Source organism: Pezoporus occidentalis, unplaced genomic scaffold, assembly GCF_034315485.1.
Source record: "Pezoporus occidentalis ecotype Australia unplaced genomic scaffold, CSIRO_AGI_Poc_V1 ctg18, whole genome shotgun sequence".
Taxonomy (NCBI): Eukaryota; Metazoa; Chordata; class Aves; order Psittaciformes; family Psittacidae; genus Pezoporus; species Pezoporus occidentalis.
This window is the reverse complement of record NW_026913640.1, coordinates 9,017,832-9,042,127: the sequence shown is the minus strand read 5'-3', so window position 1 is coordinate 9,042,127 and position 24,296 is coordinate 9,017,832. Positions and strand designations below refer to the sequence as shown.

The following is a 24,296-nucleotide window of genomic DNA, read 5'->3' as shown; positions in this document are numbered from 1 at the left end:
CCGTGTCCCTGAGCACCATCTGCATGTTCATACTACATGTACTAGAGATGTTTATCATTTCAGCATATGAAAATTACTTCATGTCAGTGTAAATAGCTCTCTAAAATAAACAAAATACTGAGATTTACAGTCTTTCCACTTTAGAGTTTAAATACTGATTTTGTCAAATGCCAAAAAAAATTACTTAAGCTGTTGTTTAAAAATTACAATTATTAGTCCCTTTATTTATTTCTTCCTGGAGTCTTTAAACTAAAGAAACTAGAACTTGAGAAACTAAAATGGAGTTGCAGTTAGGGCTGTTGTAGTTAGCACTGGTTATGTTAAAAAAGGCTTATTTGCATACTGTAATATTTGAAAGTCCTGTAGATTACAGTGAAGAGTAACTGTACAGAAGCACCTGACATCCCTTTTGGTTTTAATGTGAGCTATCTGTCACAGTTACCTTTCTTGCAAATAGATTGTATTTGTGCCTGTGTTCTCTGATCATTTAAGCAGGTGTATTGAGCTATGGCCAAGAATGTGTCATTTCTGTGCCAATCAGGTTTCAGAGTCGTATTACTGGTTATTGTCTTGGTATTCAAATATTTAACACAGTTTATTTCAGCTAGCATTTACGAGGTGTTTTCTTAACATGGTGATGTGTTCTTAATAAAACTTACGCTTTGACTTACATGCTTTTGGGAAAACAAAGTGGATTTTACTAATTTGTCTCCAAATAAATGTTTTCCCCAAAACAGTGAAGATAATGGACAACACACTCGTATCCTTGATGACAAAGAAGAAATACGAGACTGTGATAGTCAGTACTCTGTACAGAATATTTTTCCGTCATGTAACAGAAAAAGTAAAATAAAAGCTCTTGCAAATAAACTCAGTGTTCACAAAGTGGGAAATACTCAAGAAATAGAAGAAACACTTCCTATGATACACGAGCAGAATATTCCTGCTCTACCCAAGACTCCATCCAGCCCTGATGTCATAATAGAAGAAATATTTGAAGATGACGTGGAAAGTAAGTTTTCAATACTGGATGTGTTCAATGTTCCATTCTTGAGCCTGATGTTATTTATGTGGTTTATATGATGTTGTGTGTTTGTAGTTATACTTGGCTTGTATGAATTCTTTAATGGTGCCTGTGTTTCACTTTATCATCCTTTGAGTTAGTAGAATTTCTTTTTTGTCCTCTTTCAGCTTAGCTTAGTGAAAACTCTCACAAGTTTGCTCAAAGAGGGGTCATAAATTCCTGTGTTTGCCTGGATAATTCTCTTTGACTCTTAATTACTACAGTCCATCTTAGAGTTTCTGACATTGGCTGGGGAATGCTCTTCTGGCAGTTCTTTGGCTTCCTGAATCTTCTCCCAGGGTGTTGTTCTACTTGAACTGTCAATAACTTAGCTTCTTCAGTTTGTCAGATATTGCCTGGACTGTATGAGTAAGCATGTAGCTAACAGGTCCAGGAAGTGATTCTTCCCTCTGTTAGGCTGTTGTGAGTAGTGGAGTACTGTGTACTTAATGTGAAGTACTGTGCCCAGTTTTGCACCCTGCAGTACTGTAAATCACTCTTCTATTGGAGCGAGTCTAGCAGAGCCCACTAAGCTGACGCCTAGGAGGTGCTCAGGGATAGGGCTAAAGGCATTAGGAACAAATTGGAATACGGAAATGCCAATGAGATAATGGCGTGGGGAGGAATAGATGGATACGTCTCACAGTATAATTAAGATGCTTAACGTCAGAGCATTCTGCATTCACAACATGCCTAGAAAATGTGTGTCATTAGTAATGCTTGAGGAGAATGAGAGAGAGGGTAGGGGTGGTGAGAGTAATTGTAGTAACATACAGCTGTGATCAGAGTGAAGTAGATTTCAGAGCCTGGGCACAACTGTCTAAACCAGTGTATTTCAGAATCCCAGTGGACTTCACAAACCTCTTACTGGAACAAAATTCCTTCAACCTGCAGTATTGTATGAGTTTTGCATGTCTTGAATCCAAAACTTTTAATGGTGGTTCTGTAATCTGGGAATTAGCATGCAGGCTGGCCACTGCACATAGTCACTGTGTATGTATCTGTTCAGTCACATCAGATAGGAGAATTTTTGCTGTTGGAGTATCCTTGAAATACATGCTATGTCTCTTTACTGTATTTGCTGCATTACTACCTATGTATAAGTGCATTGTGCCTTTCTTCTAAAATAATGAACAGCATTTCCCACAGAATGTCATGCTGATGAACAGAGGAAGAAACTCTTTGAGAAAGAAGTGCCTTTTCAACACAAAGCTGGTTAGTGGCTTTCCTGTCTGGTAAATGGTTTAGTTTAATAGGGACCCATCATCTAGGTAGTGAGAGCAGATACTGGAATTTGTTGAAGAGTTGGGCACATGCATTAGCATTCTAGTTGTGATCAAGAATGTACTAGGAAGCAGATCTGACCATCCCTAGTTAGCATGTATTTGCTCACATGTAAGAGCAGAGTTTGAGTACATGATTCTGTTACAGTTAAAACTAGTCTGGGAGATGCTTGCAGTACAAATGTTATTTTTAGCACAAGCATTTTTCCTCTGCAAAAGCACTCCCTGCTCTGCTTTCCTTGCTTGTGTGAAGACAATACTGTCTTACGGTTTACTATGAAACCACTTAGTTGGAAGATGCAGTACAGGAATTACCAAGCAACTCAGCACTTCCAGTGCTTCTCAATACTTGGCAGATATTTGACATAATGATAGCAGTGCCAGCTGTGAACAGTGGGACCCATTTCTTAGGTTGGTAGTTCATATACTGACTTTTGAACTGTTGCCTTGTTCTCCGTCCATCTGTGTTTGGTTTTCTGAATTATGAGTGAACCAGAGAAACTGAGGAAATAAGTTACTTCATTCAGAAATTCTGCAGGCACAGTTCATGTGGTGCTTTGAGCTTTGCTGATTGTTGAGTGTAAATAGTAATGAAAGTGGAAGAATAGAGGCTGCAGTATTGAGGAAGAAGAAAACTGACCTAAGAAGTTGACATAGAAGAACAGCTGGGAAAAGATTTGCCTTAATCTAGGACATAAAATAGTTGTAGTGAAGAAAAAAGATAAACTGCTTTTTATTATTTGTTGGTTGGGGGTTTCTTTAACCTCGGGGTCATGTAAATATGCTTTCCTGGTGACAGTTTCTGGTTCCGTAACTTGAGAATTCACTGGCTTCTCTTAGTGGGACTTGCTTGACAGTGTTAGGAAAGTTGAGCAGTTTAAGTCCATAACAGATTCTTCAGAAATAAGGTGTTAGCTGAGAAATTCTCCCAGTGCCCATACTGAAGTTAATGTGGTATGTGCTCACCCTGTATTAGATATCAAAAAACTAACATGGAGAAACACCTCACAGCTGTCACAGTTGTGTGGTAAGTTTGAGCCTTACCAGACATTTAAATTAGACTATTTCTCATGTGTATTTTAAGAGATTAAGTGATCACAGATTTACTTGATTGGTTTTATCAGTAATACGCTAAAATACATATTGTGTGCAGTATTGGATTTTTTTGGATTATGGGAAGCATAATTTGAAGTTTGATATAATGAGTTTTTCATTCTGTCCTGGTAGTAGGGCTAGTTATCAGACATAATAAATATTTGATAAAATTTTCAAATCCTTTTCAGGCAGCTGTGGTTTGTTGGGATGTTTTTTGTTTGCATTTAGTTTAAGGAACATGCTCAAACAGCTTAAAAGCCTTCAGTGATCCAGAACTTGCCTAGTTCGTGACACTTTTTTTGGCTGGAGGTATCAGCCTCTGCTTGATCTAGTGAAGTGCCTGTCAATGCATGCTTTTCCGGGTCTGCTTACGGTAGCTGAGTCATCACATCATTGGAGATGGTGACCAGGAGTGATACAGAAGAGTTAGTGTACTTGTAGGTGAAAGCTTTCAAGTCATTCAGACTTGACATTTAGACATTCAAGACATTTTACTGAGATACCATATTTTCCACTGGAAATGCTGAAGAGTAACATCTGTTCTGGACACTGCATTTCCTGAACTTCCAAGCACAGTCATGTGTACATGGTCAGTATGTTTCAGGTGCCAGGTTCTTTGTACCATCTTCTGCCCACAGTTAGCTGTAGCTCAAGAGATGGGCACAGAGATGGCAGAGCTCTAGAATGCTGCAAATCCGTCTGATGTGTCCTGATCAGTCATGAAGATGACATTGGATCTAGATGATGCTGTCCACTCTTTGCAGGAGGTTTTGTGATGTAGAATATTTGTGTAGGAATTGAGTTGCTGGGCTTCTAAAACCATCTGACCTATTCAGCAGCTTGCGTGAGTAGAATGAGAAACCTGCATTTTAGATCCAAAATTAAGGGAGGTACCTGTAGTACAAAGGATTTGTATACTTAGTAAGAAGTACTGAGTTTTTTATGCAGGGATGTCTCTTGGCTAGCTTTAGGTGTTTATGAGTTATACTGAATAACTATACAAAAGTGCCTGGCATACTTGTTCTTAAATGTGTCTTAATCTCTCGAATTTGCTTTCTAAAAGCTTCTTATTTCTCTGTTGAATAGAGGGAATGTGAACTCTGAATTTCCTGCTTAAATTCAGGCTGCCACTTTGCAAGCAGTGGTAGCCTGCTTTCAGAGTGGTTTTTCTGTTGTGTTTTTTTTTTTTTTTTTTAGTGTAGCATAAGGGAGGTAGTTTAAAAAAGCAGATTTAGCCAGAAAACAAGCATGGTGTCTAGTTTGAAACAAGTGTGAGCAAACTTGTCAGATTAAGAGCTATTTGAGCTAACGTTATCATGATTAATGCAACATAAACCTAATCTCATGTCTAATAATACCTGTTGGAGTCACTTGGAATGTTCAGTTATCTGTTTTCTGCCTTACTCAGGTTTGACAGAACTAGTGTTTGTAACCCATGTTATAAATCCATGCCACTTCTATGTTCAGAGATACACACAGAAGAGAGAAGCAGGGGTTTTGGAGAAGAAATTGAAAAACTACTGTAATAAGAGTTCATCTATCTTGCCTTCAGATGTTTTGGAAATAGGTAAAGTACTAATTTCTAAAGGGCTACATTAGAATTGTAAAATAGTTTGGATTGGAAGGGTTCCTAAACATCTAGTTCAAACCCCCTTGTCACAGGGGGATTCTTTCCTTACTTCAGTAAATTAGCTTTCTCTCATGCAAGCAACATTCCCTTGAAGTTCACTAAATGGATAGAAACTATTCTCAGAGTAAAAACCAGAGCAATATATTGCTAAATCATTAAAAATCTCTTCTAGCCCACATATTAAATGTTACTCCCTTCTAGAAGGTGCTTAGAAACCTGATAGGAAGTATGTGATAGCTCTGAACTTCAGTGGGTTTTCACCATTATTAAGAGGTACAGAGTTTCCCAGAAATTACTTAATACAAGGCAAACACCTCCTAGCTGTACAGATATTGTGTAAATGAACGTGGGGAGAAAGCTTCTGGTGGCTGTCAATATAATGTTTCTAACGTGTTTTGTGTGTTTATTTTAGCAGTAGCCCATTTACTCTGTCTGTGGAAGAGGGGCAACAATGGAACATTATGCAGAACTGTAATAATAGTCCCGGTATGACTTATCTTCAAATACTGAATTTTTTCTTTTTTTTTTTTTATTTGCTTCTGTGTAGGTGCTAGAGCTTTTATTAAGAGTAAGGAAACTGGAATGTGGTGCCGTGGAACCATCACTGATTTAATTCCCCTAAAAAGTGAAAATGAGAAGGAGCCTTGTGGTCCAATAAGATGCAAAGTTTGTGATATTGCACTGCTGGAAGCATTCCTGTTTGATTTTGGGAGCTCTATAGTTCTAATTTTCTCAGGGTATGTTTACAGAGAAGGTTTGTCATTTGCAGTTTTTGTCCTTGATTGATGTTAATCAGGAGGATCATTACTAAGAAGTCCTCCATCAGCTTCACACAAGCAGATAATCGGATACCCAAATGACACTAACATTCTATACATACGTATTTCCCACAGGAATGTGGCAACATATTTAAGTACACAACTGTACAAGCCTCCACATGTTAAAATATTTAACTTAGACTTGAATTGAAAAAGAGAACCCAAGTCTTCAATGTTAAGAAAAAAAAAAAGGCATTTTGTTGAGACTCTAATTTTGTTTCAGTGACATGACATCATGCCAGTTACTGGAATAATGACCTCTATTTTAAGTCTGGGGTTTGGTTTGGTGTAGGTTTTGGTGTTGGGCTTTGGTTTTTGCTTTTTTGGGTTGTTGGATTTTTTTTTTTTTTTTTACTCTCAAGCTAGCCCTGCTTCTACTCCCTTTGACAATAGGTATGTCCCTGCTGAAAGGCCTGAACCTGCTACTCTCCAGACTATTGAAACAGATGACATTAGTTTGTTTATAAGAAAGCCTGATCAGAATATTGAGGCAGAACTTGCAGCTGTTCCTCCATTAGCAGTACGGTGTTCATTGAAGGATGTTGTTCCCAAAAATGCAGTAAGTAAAAGCTGTTTGTACTATTTCAGGATATTTTTTCCTTCTCCTAAGATTTATACTGAAGAACTTAAATACATAATGTACATAGATCTTGTTCCAGTATAAACAGAAGGAAATTCAAGAGTACAGGGTGTATTTTATTTAAAAGAAGAAGTTAGATAATCTCTTGTAAAAAAAAAAAAAAAAAAAAAAAAAAAAGTGGGTTGAGTACTTTCATTGGAAAGGAAATGAGCTTATAGCAGTCTGTCTTTAAAAGCCTTTGGGTTTACAAATACATCAGGCTTAAATCTCACTGCTCTTACTCTAGGCATGTTCTCCTGTCAAATTTAAAAACAAATTAAAGAACTGGTATTTCATGGCTGTCTGATAACTTTATGTAAGTAGTAACTTTTAAAAACTATCCAAACAGAAGAAATTGCTTCAGATTTTTTAAGGGGATCTTTTCAGCGATTGTCCTTTGTAAATTTTTTTCTTTTTCTGCCACTATTGAAAAGTTACTTTTTTTGTTTCAGTATAGCAACAAATAAAGTACTGTCAGCCTTTATTCGCTTAGAAAAGTGACATATTTTGCAGCATTATTTTCTTCAGTATTCACTTATCTATTAGGCTCTCTTTATTTTTGCCACATTCACATGGGATTTAATTATGTCCAAAGCAGCTGTGCATTTCTGACTCTGTAACTGCTGGTTGGTTTTGTGGGTTTTCTGTACCAGTCTCATGTTGTCTGAAATAGCTTTAAATAGGAAGGATCAGAAACAGTTTTTACAGGTGTAGGTAAAAATCCTTCCTTCTGTGTGCTGTTAACACCTAAAAAGCACAGATTTGCAGTATCAAGTGAGAAGTGCATTAACTTGATCCAAAATAAATAAATTCAGACAGGCTTTCTCAAGGTAGATTAAATGTCAAGGAGGATATTGTGGAGAGGATTGACCAAACTATGTTATACATTTGTAGAAAGACACAAAAAGATAAGAATAGATTTTTTGAAACAAATTGGGAGAGCAGAAATGTAAGTATGACATTAAACAGCCTATGACAATTCTGTTTTATCTATCAGAACAATCAGAGGGGATGGAATTTTGAAACTTTAAAAGAAATGTGGTGAAAACTGCACCCTTTTGATCTGACTCAGTTATGTACAGATAAAAAACCTTACAAATCCATTATGCAAGAATAGTGTTTAGTGTTGTCTGGGCTATGGATAGACAGTCTTAACTGTGTTCAGTATTTCATTTGCTCACATGTCTGTGCTCTCTTTCTTGTGTATTTTTATTTTTATTTGTAATTTTTTTCTTTTAACATTCTCTGATACCTTCCGTAACTTTTTATTTCTTCCAAACACAGAGTGAAGGCTGGGGAGAGAAAGCAAACACAACATTTTTAGGAATGGTAAATAACAAAACAGTTTTAATGACCATATTTAGAGAAGAGGATGGTGTTCTCATTGTGGATTTGAAAAAACCTCCATTTAATAACATATGCAGTAACATGCCATTGTCTCTCAAGGATGCATTAGTTTTTTTAGATTTGGCAAGGTATGTGTTTTTCTTTAGTTAATACTTTTATGCCATAAATTATAAAGCATATTACTTGTGAAATTTACCAGGCAAGTTGGTTTTGAGTGTCTGATACATTAATACATTAATCTTCAGCCATACTTGTTGATACCCTTTTTTCACCTGCACTAGTAAGCACTGTGGTATAAATTTGTGCCCTAGTCAGGGTTTTAGTTAGATAATGAACCTTATTTTAGAAAATGATAACATTTAAATTTCTGTGCAAGTTTGAATAACGGGGGGTAAAAGGAGAAGCCCTTACTGTCTTGCCATGGACAGAAAAATGTAAGGAAATCAGCCTTTTATATGTTTGATTTGGATGGATGGCAGTGACAGATTAGTCACCACATCAGAACTGGCCATGTGATGTGATGCATGTAGCACAACAAATAGGAGGAACAGCCATAGGGCGTTAAGGACAGAGGAGAGCTGCTTTGAAAAGGATAGTGGAAGAGGCAGGAAATGGAGAACAACATGAGTGTTTTGGTGTTTGGGTACAGAGGTACAGCATGCAAATCTGTAGGAAATTGTTTTGCTGCACACAAAGAAAGGTCTTGGTTTATATTTGAGGATAACTGCTTATGGTAGTGAGAACAGTGAGAGATGATTTTTTTTACTGCATCACTATTTCTCAGGTAATTGCTTTTTCTCATGAGTGACGTAAAGGAAATCTTAAAGTGTTTTACTAGTGGATTCTAGTATTTTACTTACAGCATTCTTTTTAAGTTTTGTGTGAGGAAAACAGCATTGCAAAGAATTGCCTGCACCAGCTGTGAGGAGGAAAGTTGAAGCTATTCATACAAATATGAATCAAGCTATTTTTATAAGACCATTCTGTGTGGGGGGGTTTGTGAGAAACTTTACATTTGAATGTAAAAAGGTTCCTTCTCTGCTAATTTTGACATTATTTATTCAGGATTTTTTTTTTACCTTAGGTATAGATCTCAGCTTCCCAATCAGTTAGAAAATAATGCCATCTTGAAGTACAGTCCACCAAAGCTTCCACAAGAAGGCGAAGGCATCTGTGTCATAGTTTGTCACATTAATAGTCCCAGTGATTTCTATCTGCAGTTGGTAAGTTTAGAAACAAGGTCTATTTAAATAAAATTCTGACTGAATATTTTAATGCTGAGTTACTTGTACTCCATATTAAATAAGCTACGATTTCCATTAATTTCTGTCAGTTGTTACCAGTTTTTGGATTCGTAGAATTAATAGATCCAATTCAATTCCTACAGTCCTAATTAATCCTAGATTATTTGCATGAATTCTTAAAATTCCAGGAAGTTAACATTTTTTTATGTTGCATAGTTAATTCCTATATGGGTATGTAGTGTTCTACTGTTCACAGTGGTAATTGAACAGGGCAATAGTCAATGTTTCTTAGGCTTTTTAATTTACATATTCATAACCACTGTTAAATCTGGGGGAAAGACTAGAAAGTACACTACTAGAAAAAGTGTCCCTTAAAAGAGCAGATACCTTTAAGCAAAATAAAACGCAACATCTGGTGTCTATGTATGTTTTGTTTTTCTTATTTTAGAGAGAGAGTCCAGATTTTTTAGCTCTTTCAAAGAAAATTCAGGAGGTATATAAACGTGACTATGGGAAAAACATGCAAATTGTCAACCCAGTTGAAGGACAAGCCTGTGTTGCAAAGCAGGAAGATGGGAATTGGTACAGAGCACAGATTACTGGTGAAGTACTGATTCTTTCACTCTAATGCTAGGTGGCAAAATCAGGTATGGTACTAGATGAGAGTCACACATTGGATATGAACAGTGGCAAACAGCTGTTATTTTTACTAGGCATTCATAGACTACCAGGTAAATGCATAAAGTCAGTAGCAGCAATTCATGTTATATTCTTTTGCTATTAATGGAGTGTTTTATACATTTTTTTTTCAAATGAGAAGCAGTATACTTAATTTTCTATGTATTATTGAAAATCTTTATATAATTAAAAAATGTTTCATCTAATTTAACGTATAGGTTTATCTGTTATAGCCAGCCTCTGTGGTAGCTAATGCAGGTTAATAATTCTCCATAGTAATTTCAAACAGGAGGGGGAATATACTTGTGCTGACCTCTCTGTTGCCTGTATGGGCAGTGTAGCATGCCTGTATCCTTCCATGTCTACTTGGCCTGTATTTAGTGTGCCAGTGTCTCATACAGTCATTGGAAGGGGGCATCAAAGTGCCAGCTGTCATTTCAGGAACCCAAAAGAGCTGGCTCTTAAAGGATATAGTTTTTGAATTGGGTTATAGAACATCTGAAAATGTGATATTTTAGGATTATATGGTGTAAATGTTGATTTTTGCTCTGAAATTCTGGTGCTTTAATCTGCATCAAGTACTCCGTTTTTTGTTTTAATAACTTGGGTTGTTTTCCTTGAAGGGCTGCCAAGTCATCAAGAAGTTACGGTGAAGTATGTTGACTACGGCAATGTTGCTAACTTAACTCATAAAGACATACGTAGAGTAAAAAAGGAGTTTCTGAGCTTTCCAGAAAAGGTAAATTAGTGTTTGCCCAGATTAAATACTTGGAATTAATAGAATCTCAATGCATGAAAGGGGAAGGAGAGGATTGTTAATATTCTGAAGTAAATAAAAGGGTAAGCAAGTTTCTTTTCATATGGGTTTATGATGTGATTGGTCTTAACATGGTTTGGGTGCACATTATGTAATTCAGTTTTCAATGAAATCTAATGCTAGCTTGTGGTGGGGAGGTATATATATACATTGTGTGTGCTTAATTCATTTACCTTCTTTTACTCCAAAAAACAAAGTCATTTTCGCATTCTTTTACTTTCAAATGGTAATCTAATGATGGTCTTAAGAAAAAACAAAACAAACACAAGCACAAAAGGTTCTTGTTTGGTTTATGGCACTTACAGTTTGGTGTTTTCCTAACTTTAGGTATGGTAGGAGTTTCCCTCTTTTGACAAGGAGAAAAAAAAACAGTGGGGAAGGCAATTGCAAAGTATTCTGTCAAATAAAAAAAGCACTTTAGTAGGAAGCAGTTATTTTTCTTCAGCTGTTTATTTGTTGGTTCCGGTTACCAATCATGATTATGCTAAACTTTAAAACTTCCTATGTTTTATAGAGGGCATTTAACCAGTTGTAGGCAACAGAAGTAGTGATGGTTGTATCTAAAGTTGGCCAGTGTCTACTGAAAATAGGATTTAATTGTTTATATTATGAGTAATAACTGGAGAAAGTTTCAGCCAAAATAATTGAGCCTTTTTTGACAGCAAGGAAGAGGAAACATTCTGAAAATGGCAAAATGTTCTTCCTTTTGCAGAGTCTTAACGCTTCAGATCAGAGCAGCTAATGGATTAAATAAGGGTGTTGGGATTTTTGCCCTGTTAATCCCATTATTCCAAATGATTGCTTGTTATTAACCAAATATAAGTACTCATAAAAATCTGCTAAGTTTGTCAGCTCTTGAGTACCTGCTACTAGGCCTCTTCACTTTGAACATAAAGGAGAAGGGGCTAAAGAACATTGCCTTAAATCTAAGTTGTTTGTTTAAGAGATTTGGATTAGGCAATTACAAGAGAAGTTGGACTTTCTTCAGCACATTAACACAGTTTGTGTGTTAATGTTAACACATTTTAATGGACTTGGATGGTGCAGAAATCTTGGCTAAGCCTGGCATAAGCAATGCTTAATGTAGTGTTGGTTTTGTCATCCACAGCTCTTCCTTTTAATGGTTATTTAACCTGTCAGTCTTTATTTTCATATCTTTCTGCCTGGGACCTAAGAATATCTGCACAAAACATTCGTATTTCTATTGTCTTTTTTTTTCTTTTTTTTCTCATCTGTGTTACTCTCTCTCCTTCAGCGCAATAAAGAAGGAAGAAACAATGACATTCACAGTTAATTTAAAATAAAGTCATAGTGTAGCATAGTTTGCAATAAAAATGCTAAACAAAAATTCTAATCAAAGTACTTCATCTCGTCTGGCTTCCTTTGTGTCTCTTTTGCTTTTTTATGTCTCCTAATTAACACCTCTCAAAAATCTGGCAGGAATTTTCTGATACAGGAACTATGGTGTCTCTGTGTTTAGTGGTTCAGGCTTCTACAATGGTTTAATAACGTTGATATTAGATGCTCCAGTCAAGATTATTGCATCATAAGCAAAGCAGGATGAAGGCTTTCTTTATCACTCTCTGCAGTAATCTTTGCTGATCTCTGCTCTAGTTCTATGCCTAACCATAAATGGAGGCAAGGAGAAGTAAGGCCTTTCTATTTCAGCAAGAATGTGTCTGAATTTGAGGTTCATGCTCAGGTGATGGGGGTTGTCATCTAAAATCTAGCATTGGTAATGTAGAATCTTGTCGTGCTGTCGTCTTGTCCTGCATGAGTGCAGAGCAAAGGCTGTGATCTGGCTGTAGTGAGATGGTCTTGATAGGTGACGGTAGATACATAATTTGAGTTATTCTTTAGGCAATTAGGTGCAGGCTGGCTTACATTGAGCCTTATAAAGGGGCAGATGAGTGGAGCAGAGAAGCCAAGGAAAGATTTGAAGAAGTGCTTGAAGATAAACTTACAGTGTGTTCAGTTGTTGGTAAGTTATCAAGTGTGTATTAATTTGTTTATTATTAAAATGGCTCAAATATACAAACATGGACTTTTAAATAGTATTTACTTGAAATGCTTATGTTCATTCTTACAACAGGTAGCCTGGAGTGAGAATATCTAAACATGAACTAATTGGAAGAGGCATGACAGATAAAACTGACAGGAGCTCTGTTTATGTCATCCCTTACAGTCCACACCAGCATTAAGGGATAAAAGTATCCTGGTTATCAAGATGGGCTTGTTTCCAAAAGCACTAGCTATCCTTGACTCTTAAATATTAGTAGCTGGGAGTGTGATCACTGCTGCTCTAAAACATGGCGAGGAAGGGATTTCAGATGACACTTACATGCCTTAGCAGGATTTTTCTCAATACAATACCATTTACTGTTAATATGTAGCTAGTTATTTTTCAGTGCCTGTGGAGTGGTGGTTTGGAAACCATATTATTGGTGTACTTTAAGTTAATCTTACAGATACGGGGCAAGCTAAGCCACTATTGTTGATGCTCAGAAACAACTCTTTTATAAATCAAATGTAATTTTAAAAATTCTGTATTTTAGTACCATTTGCCATGCCTTCAAAACCATAAATTGTCTTTTTATTGTCATTGATCAGCACTAATTATATTATTCATTCACAGAAATTTTAGATAACAACATCTTATCTGTTGAACTTTTTTACTCCTCTGCTGTTCATGGAAGAAGATTTAGTATTAACTGTCAGCTAGTTAAAGAAGACCTAGCATCCAACATACCTGGGTAAATACACTGTGCATAACTGAGAATATTTGGAAATACTGAATTTGCGTAACAAAATTACTCGCTTTAGTATGTCACCCCAGTGGCTGGAGTTTAGCACATTCATTACAAATCACATTCATCAACTGACATGTTACAGAGCATAACTTTGCAGTTTGGCATAATTGAATTCTCAAACTAAATCTTGCTGAACATAATCTATTGAAATTGTAATTGACTCAAAAACTGGAGATTAAATGTTTATAACATACTTGCAATGTACTTAAGTTCCAGATGTTCCCGAACTGCTTATCATTAAGGTTCCCATTCCCTTGTAGTAAGACAAGAAATAGCACTTTTGTGTGTTTAACTTGCACCTGAGGTAAGTCATCTCTTTGGAAGGTCTGCTACTAGAAAACAAATACTCTCTATAACCAGCTATGACAGCAACGGACAGAATTGTTGGGAAGCCTGCTGGGGGAGATGAGACTGATAAGCAAATAGCAGTGCTGCATTTAATTTGTTGGCTTTTTAAAAAGATAACTCATGGGCTGTATTCATGAAAATCAGTAATTTTGCTTTCATTCATTATTTTTGAATACTAAACAAAATAAAAAAATTGTTAAATAGAAATGGTTTATTCCAGAAGGGAATCCCTGAATTTGCTTTTTTTCAGGGGGAGGCAAATAAGTGCATTTTCATTTCTTAGCCAGAAATACTACTAAATCCTAGCAACAGTTTTCTTTTACTGATTTTAATTTTAACTAAGATTTTTGTAAAGTTAAGTATCTTTATTTAAACTGAAATGCTGAATTGTTACTGTCACTAGGGTATTCTGTTGTGTTGCAACTATACTTAGATGTCTGCTTATGATCTGCAAACAAGTGCAAACTTAAATAACAAACTAGTACAAGACAATAAAAGCAGGAGGACACAATGCTCCTTTGAAGCTGACTTGCTGACAAGCAAATGTCAGTAACCTTACTCTTGCATTGGGATAGGAAGTAGTCCATACAGAATTCCAGGAAGAAACTGTGGAGTCTGAAGTTCATTCTAAATTATTTTTTTCTGATGTATCTGCTATGATAATGCTATACTGGACTTACTAGAGAGGTGGTAGTAAGACGTGTAATGTGTTTCACTTGGAAGAGCTCTCTCTGGCTGATCACCTCTGTCCTTTTCATAGTTCAGACTAGTTGTTGTCAGGATACGCGCTTTTACGAGCTATGGTGTTCATTTCTTTCCTAGTTCTACAAGTTAGCTGTTTTAACCAGCACTTCCCAAATACCTGCCTCAGGAAGGTTCACATAAATAATTTTGTAGCAGTATGTAGTAGATGATTCAATACTTCGTCAGTGTGGAATTTTCTCTCTGGCAAAGAAGTTCGTTTCCTTTATGGAAGGAAAAGACAGGTGGTAGATCTCCGAAAACTGGGAAGAGTTTCTTCCAGAGGCCCAGAAATGGCCAGCAGTTAAACTGAGGCTTGCTGTTTCCTTTAGTTCTTGATTTTTACAAGAAAGCAGTTCTTCTGCATAAACAGGTGCTTTTGCAAGCTGCAGTCTCTTGCATCTCTAGTTGTCATAATTCACAGAGACTTGTACTAAGCTGGGCTGTGGCTCAAAATACGTACCAGCCAACTCTTGCTGCTGGGATTTATTCTGTCCAGTTCACACAATTTAACACGTTTTCATCAAGGTTATACCACAGCTGTGCTTCATTCAGTACTCAGCTGTTAGACCAGTTGCGTTGCATTTGTTTTCTCAGGGTATGCTAGAGAGGTAAATCATAAAATCATAAAATAGTTTGGGTTGGAAAGGACCTGAAGATCATCTAGTTCCAACCTCCTGCTATGGGCAGGGACACCTTCTGGACACCAGCCTGGCCTTGAACACTTCAGGGTTGGAGCATTTGCAAATGTTCCAGTGCCTCACCACCCTCACAGCAAAGAACTTCTTCCTTATATCTAACCTGACCTTCTCCTGTTCAAGTTTAAACCCATTACCCCCTGTCCTGTCACTACAGTCCCTAATGAAGAGTGTTTCCCCAGCATCCTTGTAGGTCCCCTTCAGATACTGGAAGGCTGCTATGAGTTCTCCACACAGCCTTGCGTTCTCCAGGCTGAACAGCCCCAACTTCCTCAGCCTGTCTTCATATGGAAAGTGCTCCAGCCCCCTGATCATCCTCGTGGCCTCCTCTGGACTTGTTCCAACAGTTCTATGTTTCACTAAAGTTAATATCCTTTATTTCTGAAAGGAATATTTACAGAGAAGTTGAATGTTGCAGCTTTTACTCAAAGGCAACACAGCTTTCCAGAAGCATGATATTAGTAATTCTTTTAAGCCAGGGACAAATGTTAATGTTCAGCAGCCCGTATGTGTCAGGCTTGCTTTTCTGCTGACAGGCCATATTGCATAGTGCTTTCATCTGATAGTAGAATCTGCAAGGATATCTTCTGAAGAAGAATAAAAATGTTACTACCATGAGTGTTTCAGAAATAGCATTTAGAACTGATTTTGTCTTTTGCTGGGGGGGGCAGGGGTCTACTTTTCTGAGTTACTCTTCATTCAGCCCTCTTGAATGATTCCTGTCATGTTGAAGTGGGATTATTGAGCTCTTTTTTCATTTTGTTTAAAATGTGTTTAAACTTTCCATTCTAAGTATTTTATTTTTTTTACAGGTATGTTGAAAGTACTGGTGTAGAGCCTAATAAAATATGGAATGTGCCTATAGAAGAAATTCCTAAAACCTTAGAAGCTTTAAATCCTATAGACATGGAATCCATGGATGAAGCAAATCTCAGATTACTTTGTAATAAACAGCTACAAGTGAGAATTAGTCATGTTGTGTCTCCTAGTAAAATTTTTGTACAATGGCTGTCATCAGAACATATACTGAAAAGGTACTAAAATTCAAAGAACTTTTCTCAAGGCATTTGAATTATAAACTGGTGAAGTATAGCTAGAACAAGCTCTGATTACGGTTGCATTTGGTACTGGGTACTCTTAAATCCTGTTGACTTTATATGGCTTCATTGAGCAAAGTATAGGAACAAAAGACAAATGGACACTATGTTGTGGTTTATTAACTATTTGTGATTTCAAATTAAGTACATGATCTGACTCCTATTTCAAATCAGCCTAAATGTAGTAAGTATTGGGGTCTGACAAATGTAGCACTATCCAAAATAATGAAGTCTCTCTGCTTGCTTTTCTCCTCCCCATTCCTTCATTAGAAATCTTGTTAAATAATACTGGTATCCTAAGTCATAGAATTCCAGTCAAGTATTTCTTTCCACACAATTCTAATATGTTGCTAGAAAAGTTTGAAGGCAATTTCTAGACATAGTGTATCAGCCTTCCTTTGGTAAATATTTAGGTAACATTTAGATAATAGTGTTTGAAGATAGTGAAATGGAAATGTCATTGCTTAGTGCAACTTGCTTACTTCCTGCCTCTTCTCGTTTTTTTCATCTTTTTACTTTCTTGCTTGTAGCTACCTAAAGTCCCATTGAATTTGTCATGACACTCATTTAGTGTCATGATACTTTTCAAGCTGTTGCAAGAAAATAGTGCATCTTTCAAATAGTGCTATATAGAACAGTAAGGATCACTCAGATTAAATCCGTTGTTTAAGAAAACATGATAGCTTTACAGAATTTTAATCAGATTGCATGTGGTTTGAAGCTCCATTTCATGTTTTTCTAACATGCCATGAAGAAAAACTACAATAAAATACTGAACAGTTAATAAAATTTCAGTGTATGCTAGTTGAACAGCAATTGACTAAATAAGCCTTTTATTCACTGGATAAAATTATACCACAAGAAAAGGAGTTTTTTTGAATGTTAGTTTACAGGAGAAGATGGCTGCCATCTACAAAGAATTCCAGCCCCATGTCGTGAAGTGGGAAAGTGGAATGCACTGTGCTGTTTATGTACATGATTTGAAACAGTGGCAAAGAGGTCAAATAATTAGGATTGTCTCTGAAACAAGTGCAGAGGTAAGCCTTGTATCATAACAGGGTTCAAACTTGTATTTCTAAAGTTTGTAACCATTCATTGATTAAAATAATGTCAAATCTTTACTTCTTTGCTAATATTTTCTCAGAGCCTTTTGCTTTTACCAAGAGTTTAAGTTATTTGCATGTTGCTGCAAATAAGGTACTGTTTCACACCTTTAGCAGGGAACCTGGGAGCTCAGGAAGGCTCATGAGGTTGACTATGTGTATGTTTACACTACACTTTGAAGCATGGCACAGATTCCCATGCTGTAACCTAACAGTTTAGCTTAGATTCCAGAAGCTGCATAAACCTGAGGGTTGTCACATTAATTCAAACTTAATGATACTTGCTAGAAGATGGAGCCAGTTTAACTGAGTGCACCACTACAGGAACACATGTAGTCAGGCTGTTGCTTGGGCCCCAAACAGATGGTGATGCACTGTGCACTTAAATTTAACACTTCCACAGTAACTTTTCACACAGTGCTGCTTTAAACATGCATTTTGTTGCACTCATTTGGAAAGAAAAAGGAGCATCAGAAGAGGCATTTCAGGAGTAGATCACAACTGCTTGCCTCAAATGTAGGAAGCAGAAATGGGACTTTTTATACTTCTGCTTTGCATCATCTGCTTTTTAAGGCTAAGAGCCCTCAAAGAGCTATTGAACTGTGTCAGACTAAAAAGCAGTTGGTGGAGGGGAGCTGTTTCAGTATTCCTAGGTCTACAGATATAAACTCTGCATAACTGAAGCAAATGAAAATAAATTTCCTTACTCAAATAAGAGCCTCTGTAAAGTTGTTGCTGTTTGAGCATGTTTGTGTGTTTTGTCCTCTCAGTACACTGTGGTGGTTGTGATGTGTGATGAAGGACTTCAGTGTAAAGTCCATTCGTTGAATGCTGATAATATTTGAATTTTGTTTACCTGTTCAGGCATGCTTCAATTTACCGTTGTTGCAGATAGCTCTAAGAGGGGCGTGTTTTTTTTTTTTTGTTTCAGTGTGTTTCTTATCTGAAACAGGTAATGCTTTACGATTCTGGAGCTGAAAAAACAGTTGATACCCAGTGTCTAAGAAAACTTGAGGAAAGTATGAAGATAATTAGGACATTAGCAATTGAATGTTCCTTGGCAGATATAAGGTAGCTTTTCTCATATACTGAGTAGCAGTATTAGAAACAAATAATGACATAACTTCATATTTTCCTGTGTTAGCGCTGAGTATCTGAGATTATCTTAAGTAGTTTGCTTTTTGGATAAAGAAGAAATAAGATGGTGGCTGTGATTATAAAAGGTTGGGGTTTTTTTCCTAAGGGTTATTGCTACATACCACTAAAGCGGAAGTCATGCTACAAATAGAAATAGTATTCATAGGATTAATTATAAAATCCTGGGCCAGTGGTAAAGATTTTTCTTGTTTCACTGAATGCTTTTTTCCTTGGCTCAGAATTTGAGATGAATCGGATCTCATGAAAACATGCAGGACTTAGACTGTAGAAAAGAGAACAGGCATATTCTCCCATGCATTAGTTTGTGTGACTTCTGCACTGTGAAGGAAAACTAACTATGTTTGTAATACCCATCCCCTGACTGACTATAAAAAGCCTAATTTCTAGATGAAGTATGGATTTTCCTTCATTCTATTAAGGCAGGTATACTACTGGAACTCACAATCCTCATTTTGAAATTTTGGGATTGTGTTTTTTCAGTACTTCCTGTCAGATAGATCCAGAGATGAGTAACCATTTCTTTTTACTGTTGACTGTAACAGAGATTGTCATCTTTTCTGTGACATTTCAGGTAGTTAAAAACACAGAATATGCAGATCTCGGTTGAGGGAAGGCTTTCTGGTTAAGCTCAGGAGATGCCAATTTCTCATGTACTAAGGGAGATTGTAATTTGTTCTGTTAGACCAACAGGTGGAAGCGCACAGTGGACCGCAACAGCATGTGAATGTCTAGATGATTACTTAACTGGGGCAGAAGTAAAAATGATTATACAGGTTTGTATTTGTAGAATTTCTGTCAGGATGTCATTTTTTTCTCCCCCCCCCCCCAATATTTCACTGTTCAAAAAAATCTGAGTGGAACTGGCATAGATTGCTGTTTGCTTTGCAGGAAAAGATGCTTTTTCATTTTCTGCTTTTGTTGTTCATTTAATTATTAGAGCAGTTTGGCTACACAGTGTGGAAAGAACAGTCTTACATGTATTTAGTTACTGAAGAATAATGTTTATATCTTTGGGATCACTGCATGCTGAGAGCTTTTGTAGACAGCAGAAAAAGATGCGGTGTTCTTGATGAGAGTGATTTCAGCAGCTACTATATTAGTTTTTAAACCTCAGAAACTGAAAGAAGGAATACAGTGGTGCACAAACACCATTGGTTAGCTGGTTTCTTGTAATGGTTAAAATAAACTTATTATGCAGGTTTGATTTATTTGGTGTCTGATGTCAGCTCTTTCTAATAAAACAGCTAAGGGAAAAAGGGGTTTATTCTGTTACTTTTTTTAATGTCATCTTTAGAAAGGTTGGTAAAACAATGGGAACTGTGACATGGATTAAATGAATTTTGTGTCTTCTGATGTGAGCAGTTGTTCAGCGACACCCGATTTGCAGTTAATACCAATAAAATAAAAATATACCTGTAGTTTAGAGGAAATGCATATTGTATGTTGTGCTGCTCATTTTTTTCAGGAAAGTAATGGGGCTTGTGCATTGCCTGTGAAAATTCTTTGCAAGGATGAAACAGGAGAATTGGTTGATATTTCAGAACACCTTATTAAAAAGGGTTTGGCTTCTAGAAACAGAAGGTTTGGATGTTTTTCTTTATGTTCTTTCAGACTCCCATATCCACATCATGATAAGCTAATAAGTAAAACAAAAATTTGGATTGTTCTCTACAGAATGTTTAGCAACTGAACTCCATGTTCAGTGAACTTACTTGGGTATAACACTAGTAATTGTATCCATTACATGTTTTGGTTCTCCAGGTTGGTAGATGAGATGTTTGATAGTACTTTAAGAAGCATTTGCCATCTTTGTGTGTTTTTTAGAGTCATAGAATCATAGAATAGTTAGGGTTGGAAAGGATCCTAAGATCATTTAGTTCCAACCCACTGCCATGGGCAGGGACTCCTCCCACTAAACCATGTCACCCCAGGCTTTGTCCAACCTGGCCTTGCACACTGTCAGAGATGGAGCATTCACAACTTCCTTGGGCAACCCATTCCAGTGCCTCACCACCCTCACAGTAAAAAACTTCCTCCTTATATCTAATCTAAACTTCCCCTGTTTAAGTTTTAACCTGTTATCCCTTGTCCTGTCACTACAGTCCCTAATGAAGAGTCGCTCCCCAGCATCCACTTGTATTATTTCATTCTTTTTCACTTTTCGAGTTCTGTGTCAATTAATTTGTTGATACAATTTGTTTGAACCTGCTAGAACTGATAAAGCTGATGTGGCTTGCTCAGTCTCCAAGGAACATCTTAAAGTACATTTAAAGCAGGAGAACACACAACTGGATAGCTGCACTTCCAGAACTGTATATGCAAGAAACAGCCTTGCTCCGGAGGAAAGGATCACTATTCTGGAGTGTGAACAAATACCATGCAAAACATACAACTCACTGCTTCATTCAGGAACTGGTGAAGTATATATGTCCCCTGTTATACCTGAAGCAAAAATTTTTCAAGCTATAGTAAGCTCCATTGGATGCGATGGAACTATTTATATAATACCCAAATCATCTGGTAAGATTGCATAGAAGAAAATACATTCATATCTTGTTAATCTGATACCTTTGGTAAATCAGAGTATACCAGATACATGTTTTAGTATATGTATTCTGTGTCAGAACACAGTTCTGGAAGATACCTGTTGGACAGGTTGCTGTTGGGAGGTGATAAGGCGTTTGGGATGGAGGTGAGGGGTACATGGCTGTGCACCCTTTGTTCTGCAGGAGTGGAGAGAGGTCCAGCAGATAACCCAGATCCCCAGGAGACAGTGTCCTGTCCTTGAAGCCAACAAAACCAGCTCTCTTTCCAATCTCCCACAAAATCAAAAAACCCTAAGCTATTGGGTGGGCAGGTTACTTGGCTTTCTTCTCTAGGCAGGATTGGGTGAAGCAGCAAGTGGTTTTGGTTGGTTTTTTTTTTTTATATATATAATGTTGACATTGTGATACATTTTAACAAGAGTAATGAAATTGCAGTCGTAAAGATTCTTGGAAATTAGCCTGGTTCTCAAATATTCATTGGTTTTTTTGTTTTTTTTTTTCCTTCTGTGTGAGCTAAGTACCCAGTTTCCTTGGGCTCTTTATTTGTGCTGTGATAAATTCTGTATCTCAGTATTTTCTCTTTGTACTGGTTGAAAAAGGTATATTTTCATCTGACATATGAGAATATTTTTTTTTTTTTTACTCCACAAGTCCATTTAACTTTTAGTTTGTATCATAAAAGTTCAACATTCAAAATACAGTAGCCCCATCTGCCCATTTGTATTGTTTTTGCAGTTGTTTCTGTAGACTGACCTACAGCAGAAGAGGGTCTTCTGAACATGTGTTTGGTTTGTGTTCTTCTATGATGTCCTAACACTGTCTCTGGGGATCTTGTCTAGTTCATGGAGAGGCTTTTGTGTTAGTGCTGCAAGGTGTCAGTTGCAAAATTTATAGACCCCTTTTCTCTCTGAAATTGTAGTCCAGAATTACTAATGGTTTCACAATTGGAAGTGCAGTTTATTACTTGTTTTAAATAGAAACTTGTTTCCGTATGCTAGACATAGAACATACATATTCTGTCAGTGTTAGAAAATGCTTTAAGCAGCAAATACATTTTTTTGTTCATACGCATATTCACCTGAATCTGCTGGGTTTAATGATTGAAACAGTTTGCACTAATAAGTTGCAGAATTTTATATATATTTTTTTTTTCATTCTCCCCCCACTGCCCAGAAATTGAACTAAGTAAACTGATGACTGAAATACAAAGTAAGTTCAAATGTCTTGGACTTCTGGAACCCTATAGCTGGAAAAAGGGAGAAGCTTGTGTTGTAAGAGGATCAGATACCATGTGGTATCGAGGTAAAATTGTAGAACTCTGTGGCAGTACACTCCAGGTAAGTTCAGGTATATGGCGGAAGGGCGGGATTGTGTGTGCATGAACATGGTGAACGTGCACATGGATCTTAAGAAAAAAGGGCAAATAAGACTAAAATAAATTTATTATCACACCTTCTTTCATTCAGCTGACTTGCTTGTCCAGATGCTCATTCTGCTCATCAAGTGTGATGAGTGTCATGGTTTTTGCATTTAGTTTAAAGATGAATTCTGTCTACTTATTTCAGTTGTACAATGTAGTTTTCATGGTGATGATAAATGTCCTTAAGTTAAAAACTACCCTTGATCACCTGGAAGTAATCCCTTTTAGTTTTTTTTCTTTTGTTGTTAGCGTATGTGGAAGACTTTGAAAACACTTATGTTTAGCTTCCCCCCACCCAAAAAATAGTGGCTGTCTGGTTTTAATTCTTTTTGCTGCACAAATATAGAGGTACTTTTTCTAATTCGGAGTTAAATTTACCTAAACTCTTGAGTCTGCTCATGCTTTTTGAATACAGGTTCAGACATCTGATACTATCCTAGCTTACACATATTTTAGTTCTTTCAGTTTTAAACTGTTGCAGGTATTACACAGAAGTTAAGGTTTCTTGCCAGACAAGTTTAGAGCCTGAATGTACTTGCCATACCAGTTTTTTAATCCTTCATTTCTATTTTGTCATGTCACCTGCTTACCAGCAAACCATTATTTATTCCTCTAGAGAAGTGAATGCTGTAAATAACTGCTTTCTCCTATAAAACTTGACTTAAAAAACAGGAATTATTTCAGGAAAGTTTTTCTTTTCATATAGGTACAGTACATAGATCATGGTTGTATAGAGAGGATTCCTCAGTGCCATCTGTATCCAACTACATTGTATACTGATATTCCTCCATTTTGCATACCATGTCAGCTCTACAAGACAATACCAGTGAGTAAGGGTAAACTCAGAGGGTTTAGTAGGTAGTTACTTAAATCAATACACTGTTTAGTCATATAAAGGTTGAGACGAGTTGCTAGTATTTTTTCTTGACAATGAGGATTCATGGAATAGCTGGTGAGGATCATGTCAGCCAGGGAGCCAGTTATCAAAAGCTTCTAGATTGCTTTATGAAGTGACCGTTCCAGCTGTCACTGGAATGAAGTCTTTGTGGGACAGGACACTGCAGTAGTTGGCAGGATGATACTCTGAAGTGGCATTTCATTTTACAATAGCAGCAACAAGAAGTAAGGCCTGGATTTAATGCAAAATGGCCAGAAAATTGTGAATCTAGAAGTCCTGCAAAAGTGTTTCTCTCATTTGGAACTTCATGTGTAGGAAACTGTTAGTCTAAATAATATATGTGAATTATTTTAGGGGGGTTTGTTAGTAATTGGTATGTAAATAACATCTTCACATATCATCACATCTTACTCAAACTTGAGTGGTGCATTTAGTAAATGCTGTAGGTGACCCTGCTTGAGCAGGGAGGCTGGACTGGGTGACCCCTGGTGGTCCCTTCTCCACCCTCAACCAATTTGCAATTCTGTGAAATGACTAGCTTCCTTTTAAACTTATTTTAAAGAGCCTTTTTATTGCTGGAAACAGTTCAACTGATAGATTAAGAAAGGTGGGCTTGTAAGCCTACAGGTTGGGGGACAGACAGATATTGCAGGGCATAAAAGTAGTATTTAAAGTTTCCTGTGTTTTCTGTTTGTTAAGTTTTATCTTCAGGGGTAATTCTGTATCTTTGGGTTATGCTTTAGGTAATAATGCACACATACGTTATTATGATACAGTAAAGGTTACACTTGGCAAGCAGCATTTCATTGTAAGCCACTTCAAGACCTGAAAATTGCTGGTCAGCTTTGTCACACAGTTAGTTTTAGTGTACCAGGTAGTACAT

General features: G+C 36.8%; 1 protein-coding gene across 5 annotated transcripts in view; it reads left to right on the top strand.

Annotated features, from left to right (window-relative positions):
* Positions 1-24,296, top strand: part of RNF17 (ring finger protein 17) — a 68,568-nt gene that overhangs the window by 17,646 nt on the left and 26,626 nt on the right. For 4 of the 5 annotated variants that reach the window (XM_062615247.1, XM_062615246.1, XM_062615245.1 and 1 more), the window contains exons 12-30: positions 738-1,012; positions 2,201-2,278; positions 4,850-5,008; positions 5,619-5,808; positions 6,283-6,448; positions 7,793-7,983; positions 8,940-9,078; positions 9,548-9,701; positions 10,401-10,516; positions 12,455-12,575; positions 13,230-13,347; positions 16,004-16,225; positions 17,175-17,325; positions 18,344-18,462; positions 19,232-19,322; positions 20,015-20,130; positions 20,762-21,069; positions 22,269-22,432; positions 23,222-23,341. In XM_062615247.1, the coding sequence (XP_062471231.1) occupies positions 738-1,012; positions 2,201-2,278; positions 4,850-5,008; positions 5,619-5,808; positions 6,283-6,448; positions 7,793-7,983; positions 8,940-9,078; positions 9,548-9,701; positions 10,401-10,516; positions 12,455-12,575; positions 13,230-13,347; positions 16,004-16,225; positions 17,175-17,325; positions 18,344-18,462; positions 19,232-19,322; positions 20,015-20,130; positions 20,762-21,069; positions 22,269-22,432; positions 23,222-23,341 (2,998 nt within the window). The remainder of the gene's footprint in view (positions 1-737; positions 1,013-2,200; positions 2,279-4,849; positions 5,009-5,618; positions 5,809-6,282; positions 6,449-7,792; positions 7,984-8,939; positions 9,079-9,547; positions 9,702-10,400; positions 10,517-12,454; positions 12,576-13,229; positions 13,348-16,003; positions 16,226-17,174; positions 17,326-18,343; positions 18,463-19,231; positions 19,323-20,014; positions 20,131-20,761; positions 21,070-22,268; positions 22,433-23,221; positions 23,342-24,296) is intronic. The other variant, XM_062615244.1, reaches the window with a different exon arrangement.